Here is an 18,935-nt window from a genome sequence, read left to right as displayed (position 1 = left end):
CTTCCATATGAACAAATTTAATATGTTAAATGTAAATGAGTGTATGTTTTCAAGTAAATTGATGTGTTTTGACTATTTCAGTTGTCCTGTGCACAAAACGTTGTTCGAACCTCGATAGGAAATGGATTTTTTCAGCAAACGTCCGAACTAAGCAAAACGGTTTTGAGCTCCTTTTAGGTTCTAGCACTCGGATCAGAAGTCGTTTTTTTGGGTAACCTTCAGAAAAACTTTATTTTTGTTAATGTGAAACGTGATTTTTTGTGGTGGACACAAGCCGATACCTTGAGCTTGAGGTGAGGGTCTACAATAATATAATTGTTTTCGCGGCTTTTCGTTAATTTTCATGAATTTTCGAGTAATTTCACGATTTGCAACAGTTGTGAATATCTTCATGAGATGAAAATTCATGGGGGTCATTAGAGGGTTAAGCAACACCATCTCAACTAAGGACTATTTTTTGTGAAAATATTTTCCCATATTTGCCTAAATTTTCCAACAAATTTTTCTTGTGAAAACTAAGGAAAATATGGAAAAATCTAGCAAAACTTTGGAACGTTCAAGAAAAGATGGGAAAATATTTTTCCGAAAATAGTTACTGATCTCAACTGATCCTCCCGCTGGAGCACGCTGTCGTTTAAGCCAAAACACCATATCGCATCTGTGTCTTTGCTTTTAACGACCTTACGGAAGCTTTAAACTGCTTTTGTATCCACTGGAAACCAGAAGAAGCTCAAAGCTTTCGAAAGCTCTGCAAAGCACACCAAACAATCCGATACGGTGTTTTAGCTTAACACTGCAGTACGAACCCACGCACTGAGATTTTTCCGACACATGCTATAAATATTTCGAAAGGCAAGTTCTTAGCACCAAAGTACCTTTCTGCATAAGGCTCGGAACGGGTTCGGGTTGACTTTTTTTTAGTGTAATAAACGCTCAAAATTTCGGGTTACCCGAACCCGACCTAATTAAATTTAAAATTTCGGGTTCAGGTCAGGTTCGGGTTAAAACCGAAATCGAAAATTCAAGTTCGAGTCAAGTTCGGGTTGAACCCGAAATAATTTTTCAGATTCGGATTATATCAAGTTCGGGTTCCGGTCTGACCGAACCCGACCCGTTCCGAGACTTATTTCTGCATAAATACTGTGCAAATGAAGTAGAAGTGGAGAGATTGGAATATTTTTCTTTGGCTAAAAGTTCCACTTTACTCAGCACCTTTATCACCTTTATCAACGGCACTAAATTTCTCATTTCCATACCAAAATGCAATTTTAAATTCAGTTTTGTAAAAACTGTACGAACTCCACTAAATCACAGAGTTTGGCAGCGGAGTGTCTTGTTCAGTGAACAAAACGTAATATCGTACACAGACAGGCAATAAATTAAGTTTTAAAATGAAAAATGGAGTCGAAAATTCCGCGGCCCATCGGACAGTTTCTGTAGAGCATCAAACAATCTTCGTGTTTCAGTCCAGCAGTTCTAGCGTCAGTAAAACATTGATCAGCATCACCGCTTGGTCTGGAAAGAGGAATTTGAACCAAAAACGTCTGTGACGTCTATGACTCTAAAACACTTACGTTAAAAACAAGTTCAAAATCTCGTGGAACACTCCAGTGACAGCAATTGGTGATTGTGCATTTTCACAAATCGCTCTTTGTAAACACTCTTTGCCATCAATACCTTTGCTAAAAAGAGTTTGCATATAAACATGCGTTGACAACAATTTTTTGTCCATTTATAGCCTTCAATTTACCGATCCATTAGTATCTCCACGGCATTGTACATAAGTTGCCTTGTGTTATCGGGTACCACTTCCTTCCTATCTAAAAACTCTTCCTTCTGATTGTGTAACGATCGTTTGACCTTTTCCCATGGATACTGGGCCGGTCGTACTAACATGTATTGGGCTTTGAATATAACAGAAAATTTATTCAAAAATTCGAGTTCATAAAAAAGCAACTTCCGGTACCTTGAAAATTGTAAGCCAAATTCAATGTTCGAAAATTGACCTTATCTCTAGTCTCTACCGGAAATGATACTCCCAAAACTAACTGCATTCAGATGCAAATTGTTAAAATATAAACAATCAATAGAATAAAAAACCAATTCAGAGCTTATAATCAAACTCACTTTACAAATGTTGTTTCCATTCACGAACAATTTTTCGTAGATTGATCGTTTGTGCTTATCATGGCCGATTATCTTATTTCGATTTGCATATAATTTGGAAGACATTGCTTCCAAGTGATTAATTGCACACGAGAATCCGAGAAATAATACAAATGTTCGTAACATGTCTTACGTATTGTGTGTGTGTGACTCTTTCATTGCTTTTTATTATACTAAATTTCCTTTGATAACACAGTGAAATAATTTCATGGAGATAGAACTGAGCATTATTGTTTTATTGCGGTCTAATGGGTTCTACAAACAAATTGTTACGAAAAGACCGATAAACCGTACAATGGATGGCCGCTTATTCTCGATATTATGGGCTATGAACACCTCCCATTTAATGAACATTCTTTCGTTTAAAATCTTGAATGGTTCTCTGATTCGTTTTACTTTTTTGTTGGCTTTTCAACTGCTTGGATTTGACTTGGGACTCTGAAGTGTATGTAATGTCTATAGGTTTTCCCCTCGTGACTGAAACGACGACAGTTTTTGTCAGGCTAGCCCATTTTTCGAAATTATTTGTTCAAATTTAGGCGAATTGGTATACACCAACGCACGCAAGCAGGAGGGATCATTGTGACAGTTGTCAAATAAAGTACTATTTTGAATGTCAAATTTTCTCACATTGTTACACGTACAAAATTTGTATAATTCCAATACTCTCTCTAGCAACCCAACAACATCCATCAACAACATAGCCTTTGCATTTTACCTGTAAAATTAGAAATTAGTCAACAGTCCATGATTCTACTACAAACAAAGAAGGTGCAGGTGCTATTTTGACAGCGTCAAAATGAAGTTTGTTGACAGAGAGAGTATTGATGAGACATTGTCAAGTCTCAGTACTCTATTTTAGTGTACTAAAATTTACATTTTTACCCGTACTTCCTTGTGAGCCCTTCGAATTTTGTAGTCGGTAATGTTACATTGGTTTCTTGAACATAATTAACTCGAAATTCTTTTAACACCAACGATCACGATTTTATTGTGAGTAATGAACTTAAATTATCACGAGACGTAACGGCGATTCGGTCTGATATTTTCATCATTTTAAGTAAAGTCGGCACGCTGGTAGCGTATGATTGTTGTTTATTATTGTGAACTTTGGACACGAATGAATTTTATCAACGCACTTCAAGAATGAGTGCTACTCTGAATTGGTTACTGAATCTTGACAGTGTGTACAACTGTAAGACACTGTAAAAAAAACCAATTCATACAAAGCAGTACTCTATTTGACAGCTGTCGACTTTGATCATTTTTGCTTGAAGTCATACCCTACACCTCGACAAAAAATTTATGTGAATAGCGTGAATAGTGTCACACCCTTGCTTGAAGTGCATTGCGTTTATCTGATAGCAATCATCTTAACTATTTTAACGATACAATGACCGATAGTCTAAAATATTAGGCATCTGCGACAACACTCTAACATTTCTTAGTTAATTTTTCTAAGATATGTGATCTGATCAGAAATAAAGTCCACAGAATTCATTTGGATAATTCGAAAATCATCAAAGTAAGTAATCAGCCATCTATATGACCAAATACTTACGTCAAATGAAGGAATAGATGCGATCAGTTCTGATCATCTATTACCGTCTGTGAAAGGTTAGTAGTACAGTACTGCCATATGAAGTATATAAGAGACGTGACCGAAACCGAGAGCTTGAATGAGTATTATATGAACGCCATGTTTTTAAGACCAGTTCTGTACACTCCGTATACGATAAAGTGATTTACGTATTATTTATGCATTTGTATTAGTAAGAGCTTAAGAGAATGTAGGTCCCTCGCCAAATCGATTGCATCTGCCTGGTTTTATTTACTAAGTCTAGGTTGAATCGATGTTCAAGACGCAAGAGCTTTCATACCTTTCATCTTATCACTGAGCAGTGCAACAGCAATCACGTATGAAGAGAACTCAAAAGGCGAGAACCCGTACGGGCTGGACAGGGTGACTATTATTATTTACAAGAGGAATGTAGACGACTTACTTTTCAAAAGAACATACGACGCTAGCGCAATTTAAATTCCATTCATCGAACCCGTCAAACACTATACTTTTATCAACATCAACATCTTGATTGCTAAGTGGAAAGTTAAAGATTACATCAAAAATTGTCACACATTCTCTAAAAGCGGTATTGGATAATAAAGAAGAACCGAAGAAACAAACAAATGATAATCATCTAGAAAAATGTAAATAGGTTAATTAAAACCGATATCATGTGGCTCAACGTTTTGGGTATCGATGCCTTATGCTATCAATTATTACCACTTTTGTTTGTATTTAAAATTTACAGCCGCTACAAATTATGTACTGAGAATAAATTAAATCTTCCGCTTATGATCATCTTTCCTCATGAATGCAGTCACTACCAATAGTAAAAAAAGAAACAAAACTCATAACAGTGATAATGAAATAAAGTCATTGGTGAAGGTAAGGAGAGAGAGCCGAAAGTGAGACCTGCCTGCATGTTTCAGTCTTTATGTTTAACTTATATTGCATGCATAAAACATGGTGAACACTCTGAGGTCATAAAACAAACTCCACCTACTGATTCAGTTGTCTAATTCAGTAAGATCCACCTGTACTATGTAGAAATGTATATCACACACTGTATGCATAGTCTAATAAAATGTTGATCAAACAAACTTTTGTTACCACTAGTCATAAACATTATAAATTAGTCCGAGCACAGGTGATTTAAATTTGGATAAATGTCTAACGACTAAATTGAGCACCATGACTCTTTTTCCTCTTATTGTATAGTTAATTTCAACCAAATTTGCATCTATAGATGAGTACACAGTTCGTGAAAAATCGATCGTTGCAAAATATGATGACACAAAATGCTTAAGCCAAAATGTCAAATATTTTATGTCATATTTTGCATGGGTCGATTTTTCACAAACTGTGTACTAGCCTATTGATTTTTTTAATTGTTGGATTGACATCTGTATAATAAAACCGAAAGATCCTTGCGATTCTCCAGGAATTACGACTCCCTCGGAATTACAATTTCCACGGACAAAGTCCGTGTGACAGTACTAGTTGTCATGATAAAGGTCGGAAAACATAGGTTTGTTCCTAGGCCATATGAATTGTCAAACTTCTGTCAAATGTCATCCATAGAGACATGGCGAATGTTATGTTCGTGGTGTTCAAGGTAAATATATGGGCGGAGGTAATGCCATATACAACCGAATCAGATGTGCAGTGGCACGAAAGTTTGCTATAAACGCCATCTCTCTCTCTCTGTCTTTAAAATAACAAAATTGCTTAGAAACCTGGGCCATCTGTTTTGTGATAGGCACAACATTTTGTGAAACACAAGTAAATCTTAGTCAACCATTTTAAAAAAAGATGTCAGTAGCAACGAACTATTGTGCTAGGCCGCGCGTCTGAATGGCATTACCTCCTCACTATATTTACCTTGGTGGTGTCAAAGTTCGGGTTTAAAGATTATTAGGCTGCCACTAACAGCTCCATCTATGATCTATGTATGGAAGAGGAAGTAATACTAGATTTCAAATTGAAGATGCTTCATCTTACAGTTACACTTGAGATATGGTGTTGCTGCTTTATTGAAACACGTCTGTGTGGTGCTCATGTAATTTTTGCGTGCCGACTAACATTTAGCACCACCATGTCACCTCTCAAGTATAACTACAGGACCTCTAATGGGAATTGACAATATAATTTTAAGAAAATTTTTTGAAATTGCAGAATTATATAGAAAAATGCCTAGAAATCTCTACAAATTATCATTAATTTTTTTACATTTTTTAAACATTTTTAATTTTGTAGAACTTGCAGATTTTTATAGAAACATTTCTTCAGAATTCTTGAAAAATCTTAAGTTTTCTGAAATTTTTGGTATATAAATATCTATTAAATAGGCCCTGATACACAATAGCTTAAGGGATTACCATCTGCAAGTGGTGCATCGTTCCACTCTCATCTGACTGCAACATGAGCCCCGACTACAATTTTCACGGTTTACATTATACACAACTAGAACATCTTGAATTTAAATTTTAAAATCTTCCAAGTTTTTTTTTGGAGAAATTCAAATTATTCATAAGAATGTTTCAGCTCAAATATAGAGCATGCTTTCGTTATTTTATTTACTTATGAAATAACCGGCTGATTGTTTGGTGTATTTGCGAACAGATATTTGTACATGTCACATATCGGACTGAGGTCGACCAAAAAAAAAAAGCAATCAAGTGCGTGGTATACTGGTTTTTATTTCGTATGACCACAATTAGTTCAAATTGAGAATTTTTGTTGAGCATTTTGTCGGCAAAAATGAGTAAGACATCTCTGAAATTGGTTTTCATCTACTTCCTATCTACTATCTTTCAAAATAACGATGGAACCGATGCACTATTATTTCCGCAATACACAGTGATGCAGGTGAGCTCTCATTTTCATACGCAGGAGCTATGCAGATACTTTTTTGAGTTCATGGTTAGTCTTATTGACGACGATGTTCTATTTAATCTTACAAAGATTGTAGCTGCAGTTTCGTGGCCAATTGTTGATCCTGATCGCAAAGCATTCGTGAACATCGGCTTCCAATTCAATTACAACATGCCATTTGCACCATCGTCATTTTACGACCCAATGTACTGGCGAAATCTCGGCCGAAGTACCAAGACAGAATTATCCGTTGACACAAAACCTCAGAATGCGTCTGAAACCCACGGGACCGACGAAGTGAAGAATGTTACGAAACGTTACGTAGCTGAAGTTGATACGTACGATAGGACGAAATATCACAGTGAATTGAATAATCAGCTGGATATTAGTGCTGGTGAATTGTATAAGAGTGTGGAAACAACGTTGGTTGAGTAGGTAGTTGAATGGGTTGCGATTTCGTTTCAGATTACTGTATTTTGTTGCGTTTCATTGTAGAGCGGGATATGATAAAAGTTGCCTGTTGAAGAGTATTTGTGATGTGGCTCGACATCCTTTTCACATTGATGACGGGCACGAAGATCTTTTGGCAGAAATTTTGCAGTTTGTTTTAACGTAAGTCAGTCAAAAGGCCAAACCATTTTGTTTACTTCAATTCCATTCATCACCGGACGATTGGTTTTGTAGGCCATCGATGCATCAAGGATTCGGAAGAAATGAACACTATTTGAAAGAGAGATACGATGCAGCTGAAGACATTGGACGCATTGGTGGTGACTGTGGGGTTGTTTATTCGGATTGTACGACTTCGTTTATTGATAATTTAAGTTATCTGAGAGAAAATTTTCAATAGATCCGACGAGGACGATTGATGGACTTTGTACAAAAGTGTAAGGAATGACTTGCTTGGAATAAATTTGTTTGGGATTGCAGTCGAACTGTTTTTTCATTTCAATAAAACTGAAGGTCATGGTTGTCATTGCATTAAGAAGCAGCGGAAGCATTACTTTCTGAACTTTGATTCCCCTTTTATAGTCTCATGATGTTATAAGAGTAATTATACCTAGAGAGAAAATTTACGTAATTATGTTCAAAATTTCCTCTCTAGGTATAATTACTCTTAGCTTATGAATGACAGATCGAACCGATGTAAAATGCTTTGGCGTGGGGTAATTTGGCACACGGTGTTAAAACAACGCATTTTTTAACTACGTAAAAGGTGAACTTGCACAAGATTTTTCGATACTAAAATTTTGTAAAAGGAGTCATTTAGTCGCTGACATGGCTATAAAGCATTGCAGCAAAAAAAACTTGCGTGTACGAGTTCACCTTTAACTATGTTAAAAGTGTGTTTTTTGGCATAGTGTGCCAGATTCCCCGATACCAATGCTTCGGTAGCTTTCAGAGCCACACAACTCTCTAATTTGTCGTTAAAGACCGTAAGTTTCGAGTACTTTTAAGTATTTGCAATTTTATTATTGATCGATCACAGCCTTCTAGCTTCTAGCATTTTAACAACTTTTGAGCTTTCGTAGCTTTTGGGCTTTCATAACTTTTGAGCTTTTGTAGTAATTGAGCTTTCGTAACTTTTCAGCTTTCGTATTTTTTCATCTTTCATTGCTTTTGAGATTTCTTAGATTTTGATGTTTCGTAGCTTTTGAGCGTTCGTAAATTTTCAGATTAGTAACTTTTGAGCGTTCGAGCTTGTAATTTTTGAACTTTCGTAACTTTTTAACTTTTGTAACCTTTGAGCTTTCGCAGCTTTAGAGCTTTCGAGCTTTCACAGCTTTTAAGCTTTCACAGCTTTTAAGTTTTCGTACCTTTTGAGCTTTCGCACCTGTCGTAACTTTTGAGCTTTTTTTAACTTTCGTAACTTTTCAGCTAAGCTTTCGTAGCTTTAGAGCTTTCGTAACTTCGGACATTTCGTAACTTTTTAGCATTCTTAACTCTTGAGCTTTAGTAACTTTTCAACTTAAGCATATCTATGCTCATAAGGATTCGTAAGGCTTGATTTTCACTTACAAAAAACACTACGTTTAGCTAAACCACGTGTCTTTTCTATTGTTAAAGTGGAAACGGAGAGAAACCGGAGTGTCTTTTCCGTAAGTGGATATCAAGACTAAGACTTAGAAATTCTGTGCACACAACGAATCGAATAATTAAAATTCATCGTCGTAGTGTGCTCTACATCTCACGAACACGATACCTGGCGTATAATGATTCCCCGAGATTCAATGATAACGGGTTCAGACACTTACAAAGGTAGCTGGCAGTAAAATTGGATATTTTCAGTTGAGAGCCACTACAAAATTTTGCTGGCCTTCGTGATCCACTGAGAGCTGCTCTTTCATAACCTATCGTGTACCGAGGTGCGTTGTATCGAAGTCGGGTGAAGTAGACCCTGTTTGTGTTGTAACGAGTTGATGAAAATTTTTTGTGATGGAACTGGAAAACGTACCCGACCCTCAAAAATTTCATTTTTCAATTTTACCGTGCGCAACTGAAGATAGAATTCATAAAATCGCCCAAAGTTTTGAAGAGCACCAACGGGCTATGTCCAAGTCTAATACTAAAAAGATCCAAAAGTTAAAGAAATTCTTGACCGATGCCCTTGCACCTCCGACGTTCCGTCACAGTGAAGTAAAAGGAAAACCAAACACATTTCGATTTAACGTAATACTAGATTTTAATTGATTCATCAAAGTTAGACTGCACCTCCTCTAACTCGTAATGTGTATACGCCTCATTAGTTCAACTAAACCAAAAATGCAACTTGCTCAGACTTTCACACTCTATACAGTAGCTCGCCCATATATCAACTAAAGAAATAACTAACAAACGTAAAAAAAATGTGTAAAATAAACGACGAATATTCTAAACAAACAGAAAGAATTCATGAGACTCATGTCATCGGACCATACTCTAACGAAGAATTGCTACCATGATCATCACGTCGGCCAAATAATTCGCGTACACTATCGACCAGTCGCTGGCGAAACGTTTTATATTCCATGTCAATGGAAGCCGTCTCGCCAAAATTGAAGTCGGCCACTTCGACGGCGAACCTGTGCAGAAAAGAAACGGGGTTTCAGATCAATAGGTCGGTTGCTGATGAACAATGAACAAGTTACCTTCTTCTATTTTGCATGTAATAAGCAACGCCAAACACTACTAAAATCATGGCGACTAGGCAGAACACAACTGGCACCACAATGACTGACAACTGGGACTGTTTTGTTGCTTCGTAAATATTGACTTTGACTTCTTTATTCATTTTGATGACTGGATTGCGTATGATTATGATGATGGTATGGGTTTTGGGGAACAAATGAGTGATTGGGAAACTGGACACCTCCGTTGGCAACCACTTTTCACACGTTTCATTGCCCGTTATATTGTACGTATCGTCTTCAATTTTGAGACAATAGTCAAACGGAGGCGAACCGTCGTATTTCACCTCCAAATTCAGTACCTCACCGGACTGGAGCCATAAATTACCGGAAATCGTTATATCGGTTAACGGATCTGAAATACGAACAATCGTTTGAGCCAAAGAAAAACCAAAGTTTTCAAAAAAAAAAGGAATTCCTTACGTTTGACGATAACTTCACGATGAAAATGACCGTACGCCTTTCTGGGATCGGGTGCAACCGACGAACTATTGAAGCAAACAAATGGTTGATTTATTTCCAGTGGCATAGTGACCAATGATGTCTCCATCGGATGAATGGTCGAGCCAGCGATCGTCTCGAAAATGGTTTGATTTGATGTGAGCTCTTGGGTGGAAATCTCACGTTTTGATATGCTAGCCTTCGTTGTGGTTGTCGGCGGTGTTGATGGTGGAGTGGTTGTTGTTGCTGCAGTGGTTGTCGACGGCGTAGTTGTCGTCGGTTTAGTCGGGGTGGTCGTAGGAACTGTAGTGGTTGGTGTGGTTGTTGTTTGAGTTGTGGTTGGTGCTATGATTTTCACAATTTTATTTTTTGAGAATTTCACGTTCAAAATCATTTAAACTTACGCGTTGTGGTAGTAGTAGTTGTAGTGGTAGTAGGAGTGGTAGTAGTTGTTGTTGTTGTTGTAGTCGTGGGGGCTGCAGTAGTTGTTGGTTCAGGTAACGGATCAAACGATGCAACTAATAATACCTAGAACAGAACGGTGTACTTTGAGCCCTCACAATCTCTAAATCAACGGGAAACTAGTCTCAGCCTACCTCAATATCGTACTTCTGGTTTTCGTTCAAATATTTACTGACCGACGTTAAATTATGTGATGCGCCCACATAGTTACAGTCAACGAACCAATATGTCGTGATGTAAGTAGCATTTTGTGTTAAATATTCCATATCACCAGACGAAATGGAAAGCGATTGATTCAAATCCTGAGCACTTGAAATGAATTCCGTTGATCGGGCTGTTCCGTTTTGCGACAGTAGCAGTTCGCCATTTAGCAGGGCTAAGGAAAGGAATATTTTGATCATTAATTCGGTGTGGAACTGTCGAAGGAATTTAATTAGAAAAACATTTCCAATTGTAACATCGAATTGTCATTCAACAGTGGATCAACGTTCCACGAACACCTTTGTTTGCATAAACCCAAGCAGCACTGTTCCTCAAACGAATAATGTTTGGGAAATATTTATATAAAGACGGTGGTCAGAAGGACTCTCCCAACCGTTAACAACAACCGAGAGTGCCCTGATAGACTCCCATCCCCTACTTTCTTTCCGCGAGCAGAATAGTCCAAAAATTTCCCGCTCGCCTTGGGTAGCCCAAATTTCTCTCATTCTCCACCAGCTCCCAGATGCAGGCCTTTCGAAAGTTCCCATTCGTGCAACTTTTCAGCTTTTAAGAATATTTCTTACTCCAGTAGTTATCAGTTCTGAGATGCCCTCAGCCCTCACTGCACTTAACGTATCACTAGTTTAAATCGAAGATCTCCTTTCCCCCAATCACGTGAAACACACGCGATCTGACTCTTCAATCAATGATAAAACATCGACACTCTTGGAAAAATCCACTCGTTCAAAATGGTTTTTTTTACTGTGTCACTGTATCGCTCATCAAAAAAGCTGATATCACAAACGAAACTGTTTGGGTGTTACTAACCAGTCACTTCAAAGTCCAGCCGCTTTGACGTTAATTTGTAATTGATCCATGTAACCCGTTCGACGCTCACATCCACGGTATACACTCCAGGTCCATAGCCTTCAGCCGACGAATATGTTACCGACCAGTCCGAATGATAACTTTTCGTTTCATTGTACTAGAAGTGTTCAAAAAAAAAGTTCAAGTCAAAAATTTGTATAAATTACACACAAACAAACTGATAAGACGAACTGCCAGACAGCAGACGTCTGTACAAATATTTTGTAGTTCGTAAAAAATGCGATGCGCAAAATTGCGAACAATGGAATCCCAAAAACATGGAGTTAAGATTCGCGATAAATTCCACTTACATACGTATGTTGCGGTATACTGTTGTCCTTCCAACGGAATATGTAATCTCCATCCTTTAGCTGACCGTCAGTGTACAGATCCGCATGAAATTCGATTTTACCACCGAGAACAACAGGGGCGTTTGTTGATATTTTTATTTCGTATGTATCACAGACCACTGATGTCCGATAAATTGGAGCGAATGGTAAGGTATTAGAAGTAAGATTAGAAACGATTACGTTTGTAGAGGCATTAACAACCTACCAATGGTTATAATAAAGCAAAAACAATAGACTACGTAGATAATACTGTGCAACATTTTACTTTAACTGGAAATTTGTGTATTTTTCTTCAGATTATTCACGCAAATGACATTTGTTTTTGTATTATTTTGTCCTCTCGTCTTTATGATTATGCGGAACAGCGATGACAGTTGTTGTTACACAGAGTGGGCCGTCGTGACAGTGCTTGAACGTTGAATTGTAAACCACTTTTGTGATTGTGGAACATATTGTGACATTGAATGGTGGGTTCAGTCCAAAGTTCTGAAAGAACAGGTTAAGACATCCACGAAGGCGGGTGACGCCAAATTTTATAAACAGATAGTGTGAGAAATCAATTAAAAGAAAATATTTTTCTCGAAAATTCAGAATTTTGATTTTGGTAAGTTCCATTTTACATATATAAACTTCGCTGCCTTCGTGATCAATGAAAGTATGAAGTATAAAGTGTTGACGTTCATTGTTCGTGATCAACTCAGAGTTGTCTTAACCTGTTCATTCAGAACCTTGGGTTCAGTCAAGGTTCTGAAAGAACAGGTTAAGACACCTATTGTAGATGCACGAAGCAACGCGAGTTTGACATAAAATTCTTTTTTGGGCCTTACGATCATAATTAGACGTTTTTCGTCACTGGACCTACGATCGAAAAATTCAATTTTTCAGTACTTCTCAGATAGACGTATTTGCCAAGGTAAATATAGTGAGAAGGTAATGCCATTCAGGCGCGCGGCCTAGCACATAAGTTCGATGCCAATGAAATCTTTTTTTAAAATGGTTGACTACGATTTACTTGCATTTCACAAAAATATTTTCACTATCCCACAACAGACGGCCCAACTTTCTATTCCATTTTTTGCTTTCAGCGAAGGAATGAGATGGCGTTTGTATCGAACTTTCGTGCTGTCGCACATCTGATTCGGTTCAATATGGCATATCCTCCTCACTATATTTACCTTGGTATTTGCGGCCGTAAAAGTAATTTTTGAGGAGATGTCGTAAGCTCGTCCTAACGAGGCGAAGCCGACTTTTCATCACTCGTAACGAAAAATACAATTGTTTTCAGACTTTTTCCAATTGATTTGAAATGTCAAATTTGCGAAAGCTACGCAATTTGGTTGATTGATTCATTTTGTCGACTCAATAGCGCAGTGTGTAAGTCGTTAGCCTCACACTGAATTATTGTGTTGGAATTTCGTGAGTTCGAAATCGCTGACACATTAATAAAAAAAATTATTAATGCAATGTGATATATGAATCCAACGAGCGAATACATCAGACACCAATCGCCATCTATCAGCAAATGGTGGGAACAAAAGCTCTTCGGTTAGCAGTCAGCAAGCGATTTAGTAAGGTGCTTCGCTACGTCGTAGAAGACATTCTCAAAAAAATTCTTAGGTCTGTGGGATTATCAAGAGAAAAAGTTCTTCAATCAGCAATCAGCAAGCGATACGGTAAGGTACTTGGTTATGTCGTTGAAGAGAAAAGTTCTCAAGGTCTGGGTTGCTGAAAAAACAGATGTCGCAGTGAACGATGCTACCGTCAATGAGATCCAATCAATCAATGGAATGGAAAAACTCATACATATTCGGCTGGGGTGTCTCTCACAGTTGGTAAAAATTGTCATCAATAGTAATAAATTAACATATAAGTGATATAAGTTAAGATTGTACTATAGCATACCAATAAAGGTGTCAAAACATGGTTTCCTGTTTCCATGTTTAAAAAATAAAAATAAAATGTCGCAAGTTTGAAGTTCAAAAACAATTGGAAAAGGCCCGGGAACAAAAGAATTTTATGTCAAACTTGCGCTGTCAAACTACGAGCAGTTACGAAGGCGGCTGAAACACAAATTTTGATAAATAGACAAATTTTGTTAAACACACTTATTAGAGATTGTGTGGATTATGTAAAAAGTAAATTTGAAAAATTATCAAATTGTCAAAATTAGTTGCCCACCCCCTTCGTTACCAACTCAGAAGTGTCCTAACCTGATCTTTCAGAAACTTGCGTTTAGTTGGTGTACGTGCTTCCAAATTTTTATTTTGACGAGTGGTGAGGTTAGAATCCGATCTGGGTATTCGATATTTTTAACGTTGCGAATTGGCAACGGACTATTAGAATATAATCGAGTAAGTGTTAGATATAAAGCGAATGAAGGACTCATAATTGGGAAGTGGACGAATGTATTACATAGTTACAAATGAATGAAAATTTATCTAGCCCAGCCGCGGATTTGAACACAAGACCTCTCGATTATGAGTCGAGAGTTCTAGCGCCAAGTATAGAGCCTTGAAAATTACGAATGAACGGTTTCCTATTACAATCCAATTCTCTTTGTTCATTTCTTAATGCAATCCACACGCATTACCATTGTTCGGACGTTTACATTAACGTGGCTATCGAATATAGAATGAAAAATGTATTTGAATTTGGATTGTAATCGTTGAAAATGTGACTTCTTTAATTCAAGAAGAAAACAAGCGTTGAATTACTCACTTATTCCCTTAAAATTCAACTATGAGCAGAGAAATAATAACAGATGACGTTGTGCTGGCCCAGCAACGCCATCTGGTATAATTTCTCTAACTATGAGGCGTGAACACTACTATACCTCACATTCCATAACTTATTAGGAATTATGGCTTTGAAATATTATGAGCTTTTGACATCAAAATCTTAAAAATTGCAAATATAATAAGCTTTACAAGTTATTTAAAACAAAGTCTGGTGACACTTGCCTTGTTCTGGAGACACTTGCCTTGTTCTGGTGACACTTGCCTTGTCCTTGTTGTTACCAAGGCTGTATACTTTGCGGAGGTCACACAGATCGCAATTTTATTAGATACGCGGGATCACACCTTTTCCATACAAATTCACCAAAATTGAATTTGTATGGCGTGGTGAATTTTTTGTATGAAACTTGGTGTGTAACCCTCGTATCTGCATCTGCGTGACCTCACCAAAGTATACAGCCTCGGTTGTTACGTGTTTCATTATGCAAGTGGAATGAAACTCATAAAATTTGGATTCAAATATCACCATCATGTGGAAACTATTGCGATAATCTCACAAATAAATCAACTGGGACACGATACCTGAGTGAAAAAATGTGTTCCAGCAATGTCAGTATGTGTGCCACGACGTGCAGCATAATAATTTTCTGCGAACCGATGTAAGGAGAGGCTGATGAAATAACTTGAGAAAAATCATAATCAAAGTTTGTGACATAAAGTGATTTGATGCGAACATAAATATTAGAGTGGAACTTGCATAGTGACTCATACATAAGTGAGAATTGAAAGGAAGTTGAACAATAACAAAGAAGAAATCGAAAAAAATCTGTCGACTAGGTTATTAGGAGACAGTTTCACTCACTGAAACACTTTGAATTGAGTTACTCAATCTTTAGATTTATGTAAAAATGGAAGCCGAATTGGACAAAATGTCAATCAGTAAGTGCAAAATCCTTTCGCTCAATTTTCCACTATAACAATTATTTACTCCGTCCTCCCCTCAAAAGGTGCTATTTACACATCCGACAAAACCGGTAACGATGAAACTGGTGCCGGCACCAAAGATAACCCCTTCAAAACCATATTGAAGGCAATGCATCACGCCGGAAAGGAACCGTTTCCACCAATTTATGTCGATTCTAAGGACGAAAAGACATCCGAACAGTTCGAAATTGCGGCCAAGTCTCAAATGAAAAAGATCCAAAAACTCTGGCAACGTGACAAACAAAAGGAATCCAGTAAGTCGCAGCGCGAAGAAGACGATGCAAAGAAACGGGAACAAAATCTCGAGGAGGCCCGAAAAATTGTCATCGTTGAGGATGCGTCGTTACCAGCTGCAAAGAAGATAAAAATATTCGACGGCCAGAAGTATCGCGGTGAACGTGTGAAAATATATGGCTGGGTCCATCGACTGCGTCGTCAAGGAAAGGCATTGATGTTCGTAACACTGCGAGATGGAACTGCATTTTTGCAATGTGTCCTCACCGATAAACTGTGCCAGACATACAATGCCATCGTTCTGTCAACGGAATCGTCGGTATGTCTTTATGGCACTTTGAGTGAGGTTCCCGAGGGAAAAGAAGCCCCTGGCGGACACGAATTGAAAGTCGATTATTGGGAACTTGTTGGCTTGGCACCGGCTGGTGGAGCTGATGCTATTTTGAACGAAGAGTCTCTTCCGGATGTGCAATTGGACAACCGACATATTATCATTCGCGGAGAAAATACTTCGAAAGTGTTGAAGATGAGAAGCGTCTTGCTGCACGCATTTAGAAGTCACTATCTCGATCGAGGTTACACTGAGGTCACGCCGCCAACAATGGTTCAAACTCAAGTCGAAGGAGGTTCCACTCTGTTTAAGCTAAACTATTTCGGGTATGTATTGGACCGGCCATCTTTGACACTGTTAACAGCTGTACGAATTCTAATTCGAATTTTCTCACTTTTCATTTTCAGTGAGGAGGCTTTCCTGACACAAAGCTCTCAATTATATTTGGAAACGGTCATACCGGCACTGGGTGATTCGTACTGCATCGCTCAAAGCTATCGCGCTGAGCAAAGTCGCACTAGACGCCATTTGGCCGAATACAGTCACGTAGAAGCCGAATGCCCATTCATCGATTTCGACGAATTGTTGAACCGTTTGGAGGACTTGGTTTGCGATGTTGTCGATCGTGTGTTAAAGTCTCCGTACGGTTACGTTGTCAAAGAACTAAACCCTGATTTCGTTCCACCAAAACGTCCGTTCCGACGCATGGATTACAGCGAGGCAATTCAATGGCTGAAAGACAACAATGTGACCAAAGACGATGGAACTTTCTACGAATTCGGTGAGGATATACCAGAAGCACCCGAACGCCGGATGACTGACACCATCAATGAACCCATTATGCTGTGTCGTTTTCCAACTGCTATCAAATCGTTTTACATGTCGAAGGTTCCTGGCAACGATAACCTCACTGAGAGCGTTGATGTCTTGCTACCGAATGTCGGAGAAATTGTCGGTGGATCGATGAGGATCTGGGACAGCGAAGAGTTGTTGAAAGGTAAGTTAACATTCGGTTGAACGGCGATCGCACCAGTTGTATAACAATCGTGTCGTCCCATAGGTTACAAGCGTGAAGGAATCGATCCAACTCCTTACTACTGGTACACAGATCAACGAGTTTACGGTACTACACCGCACGGTGGCTACGGGCTCGGTTTGGAACGATTTATGTGCTGGCTTCTCAACCGTTATCACATTCGGGACGTGTGCTTGTATCCACGCTTTTTGGACCGATGCAAACCATAAACTTGAAATTTCTTCCTCTTTTGATCATCAATTTGTCGGCTTAAATTACTGACGGGCACAGAGAGCTAAATAAAAAATTCCTCAATTTTGTAGCAAATTACATGCGCTTCAATAAACGTTTGTGCTGAGAACCATAGAATTTTCACTTCGTTACATTATTTGCAGGACAGCCCTTCCAAATACCCCAAGAAAACGTAGACTAGTTAACCAATGTTAATGTAAAGGAAATTGAATGGTGAGAGGATGTGGAAGAATCCCTAATCCACAGACCAAAAATTTCTGCAAAAGGTCATAAAATAGATACTACATCACCTGGAGCAAACGCACGCCACTCTTAAATAAAAGTGTAAATTCGTTAACCAAGAGAATTATTTCTGCTCAAGTGTGTCCGCGTTTGTTCGAGCCGAAGCATACTGAGATTGAAGGGCTCTCCATTTGACGTACACAACTTTATAGGTTTCTTCCATCGTACGGTAAAAACGAATTTTGACAGGCCGAAAACATCCGACCGTCATCCACAGAAGCGAACATAACCGCAACTTAAACAAATTTCTTCGTTAAAACTTCAAAGTGAGGTTGCGTTGGCTTCTCAGTGGATGACAATTGACATTTTGAACGAACTTGGAAGAAACCTATACAAAAGACACAAAACAAAAAAGCAAAGAGAGAGAGAGAGAGAGAGCAAGCTCCACCTTCATATCCATTATGAACGGGATTTAGTATGTTTTAGCATTATGACGTGGGTAAATTGTGAAAAACATTGTGTCTACCGGAAACATGTTGAACATTGCATTCTCTCAATTTCACACTTTTTTCACTCATTGAACAAATAACTGCTTCATGAGTCATGAGGCGAAAACCCCTTCTTTCGCCTCAAGATTGGGGATAAATCAACTTTCGCAACACTTGGCATGGCAAGTTTTATACGTAACTCGGGAAAAGTGTTTCTTTGGCGAGTATGCATGCAACTCTTACCTTTGGCTCTAATTGCGACACTGCATATTCGCCCAAAAGAAAAAAATCACGTTCCCCTTGACAAGTAACCAACTACTGTTTTCATGCCTTGGGCATAAATTTCGGAAATTTTCTCGTAATTTAGCATGAAAAGTTGTACTCGCGCAGTTGCCTGAAGTATACTGTCCACCACAGATGCGTAAATACCTGTTAACGTGTGGGCAACAGGTAATACTGTAATATTCAGTAATACTCGCTTCGCTCGAGCCAGCAAACTTTGTGCTTAATGTAATCAGCCCTTTACGTTGTTCTGCTGTAATCTACTAATTCCTATCGTCTGAACGTTGTCTACCATACCAA

The 18,935-nt window shown here is 38.2% G+C and overlaps 4 protein-coding genes across 4 annotated transcripts; 2 read left to right on the top strand and 2 right to left on the bottom strand.

Annotated features, from left to right (window-relative positions):
* Positions 1-1,158: 1,158 nt before the first annotated feature.
* LOC119066838 lies at positions 1,159-2,270 on the bottom strand. The gene is made up of 5 exons (XM_037169538.1): positions 2,128-2,270; positions 1,967-2,048; positions 1,751-1,904; positions 1,575-1,682; positions 1,159-1,515 (listed from the first exon to the last, which is right to left on the bottom strand). The coding sequence occupies exons 1-5, from the start codon at positions 2,230-2,232 to the stop codon at positions 1,380-1,382; spliced, it is 585 nt and encodes a 194-aa protein (XP_037025433.1). The 5' UTR covers positions 2,233-2,270; the 3' UTR covers positions 1,159-1,379.
* A 3,983-nt stretch (positions 2,271-6,253) lies between these two features.
* LOC119066756 lies at positions 6,254-7,527 on the top strand. Its single transcript, XM_037169432.1, has 4 exons — positions 6,254-6,598; positions 6,695-7,035; positions 7,100-7,216; positions 7,289-7,527. The coding sequence occupies exons 1-4, from the start codon at positions 6,491-6,493 to the stop codon at positions 7,452-7,454; spliced, it is 732 nt and encodes a 243-aa protein (XP_037025327.1). The 5' UTR covers positions 6,254-6,490; the 3' UTR covers positions 7,455-7,527.
* A 1,741-nt stretch (positions 7,528-9,268) lies between these two features.
* LOC119066512 lies at positions 9,269-12,457 on the bottom strand. Its single transcript, XM_037169065.1, has 8 exons — positions 12,298-12,457; positions 12,054-12,211; positions 11,704-11,860; positions 10,809-11,050; positions 10,617-10,740; positions 10,195-10,557; positions 9,733-10,126; positions 9,269-9,666 (listed from the first exon to the last, which is right to left on the bottom strand). Exons 1-8 carry the CDS (start codon positions 12,350-12,352, stop codon positions 9,504-9,506), a joined length of 1,656 nt encoding a protein of 551 aa, XP_037024960.1. The 5' UTR covers positions 12,353-12,457; the 3' UTR covers positions 9,269-9,503.
* Positions 12,458-15,426: 2,969 nt separating this feature from the next.
* Positions 15,427-17,752, top strand: LOC119066428 (asparagine--tRNA ligase, cytoplasmic). Its single transcript, XM_037168951.1, has 4 exons — positions 15,427-15,766; positions 15,835-16,702; positions 16,784-17,373; positions 17,437-17,752. The coding sequence occupies exons 1-4, from the start codon at positions 15,736-15,738 to the stop codon at positions 17,619-17,621; spliced, it is 1,674 nt and encodes a 557-aa protein (XP_037024846.1). The 5' UTR covers positions 15,427-15,735; the 3' UTR covers positions 17,622-17,752.
* The last annotated feature ends 1,183 nt before the right edge of the window (positions 17,753-18,935 follow it).

Source organism: Bradysia coprophila, chromosome II, assembly GCF_014529535.1.
Source record: "Bradysia coprophila strain Holo2 chromosome II, BU_Bcop_v1, whole genome shotgun sequence".
Taxonomy (NCBI): Eukaryota; Metazoa; Arthropoda; class Insecta; order Diptera; family Sciaridae; genus Bradysia; species Bradysia coprophila.
This window is presented reverse-complemented; position numbering and strand designations above follow the sequence as displayed.

Coding starts and splice junctions, on each gene's coding strand:
- LOC119066512 (XM_037169065.1), bottom strand. CDS start 12,352: ATGTTGCACAGTATTATCTACGTAGTCTATTGTTTTTGCTTTATTATA. Junction 10,741..10,808: donor ACCAGAAGTACGATATTGAG/GTAGGCTGAGAC, acceptor GTTCTGTTCTAG/GTATTATTAGTTGCATCGTT. Junction 10,127..10,194: donor TCGTGAAGTTATCGTCAAAC/GTAAGGAATTCC, acceptor TTCGTATTTCAG/ATCCGTTAACCGATATAACG.
- LOC119066838 (XM_037169538.1), bottom strand. CDS start 2,232: ATGTCTTCCAAATTATATGCAAATCGAAATAAGATAATCGGCCATGAT. Junction 1,905..1,966: donor TTTGGCTTACAATTTTCAAG/GTACCGGAAGTT, acceptor TTATATTCAAAG/CCCAATACATGTTAGTACGA. Junction 1,683..1,750: donor GTGGAGATACTAATGGATCG/GTAAATTGAAGG, acceptor AACTCTTTTTAG/CAAAGGTATTGATGGCAAAG.
- LOC119066428 (XM_037168951.1), top strand. CDS start 15,736: ATGGAAGCCGAATTGGACAAAATGTCAATCA. Junction 16,703..16,783: donor TTTAAGCTAAACTATTTCGG/GTATGTATTGGA, acceptor TTTCATTTTCAG/TGAGGAGGCTTTCCTGACAC. Junction 17,374..17,436: donor CAGCGAAGAGTTGTTGAAAG/GTAAGTTAACAT, acceptor GTCGTCCCATAG/GTTACAAGCGTGAAGGAATC.
- LOC119066756 (XM_037169432.1), top strand. CDS start 6,491: ATGAGTAAGACATCTCTGAAATTGGTTTTCATCTACTTCCTATCTACT. Junction 6,599..6,694: donor CGCAATACACAGTGATGCAG/GTGAGCTCTCAT, acceptor AATCTTACAAAG/ATTGTAGCTGCAGTTTCGTG. Junction 7,217..7,288: donor ATTTTGCAGTTTGTTTTAAC/GTAAGTCAGTCA, acceptor TTGGTTTTGTAG/GCCATCGATGCATCAAGGAT.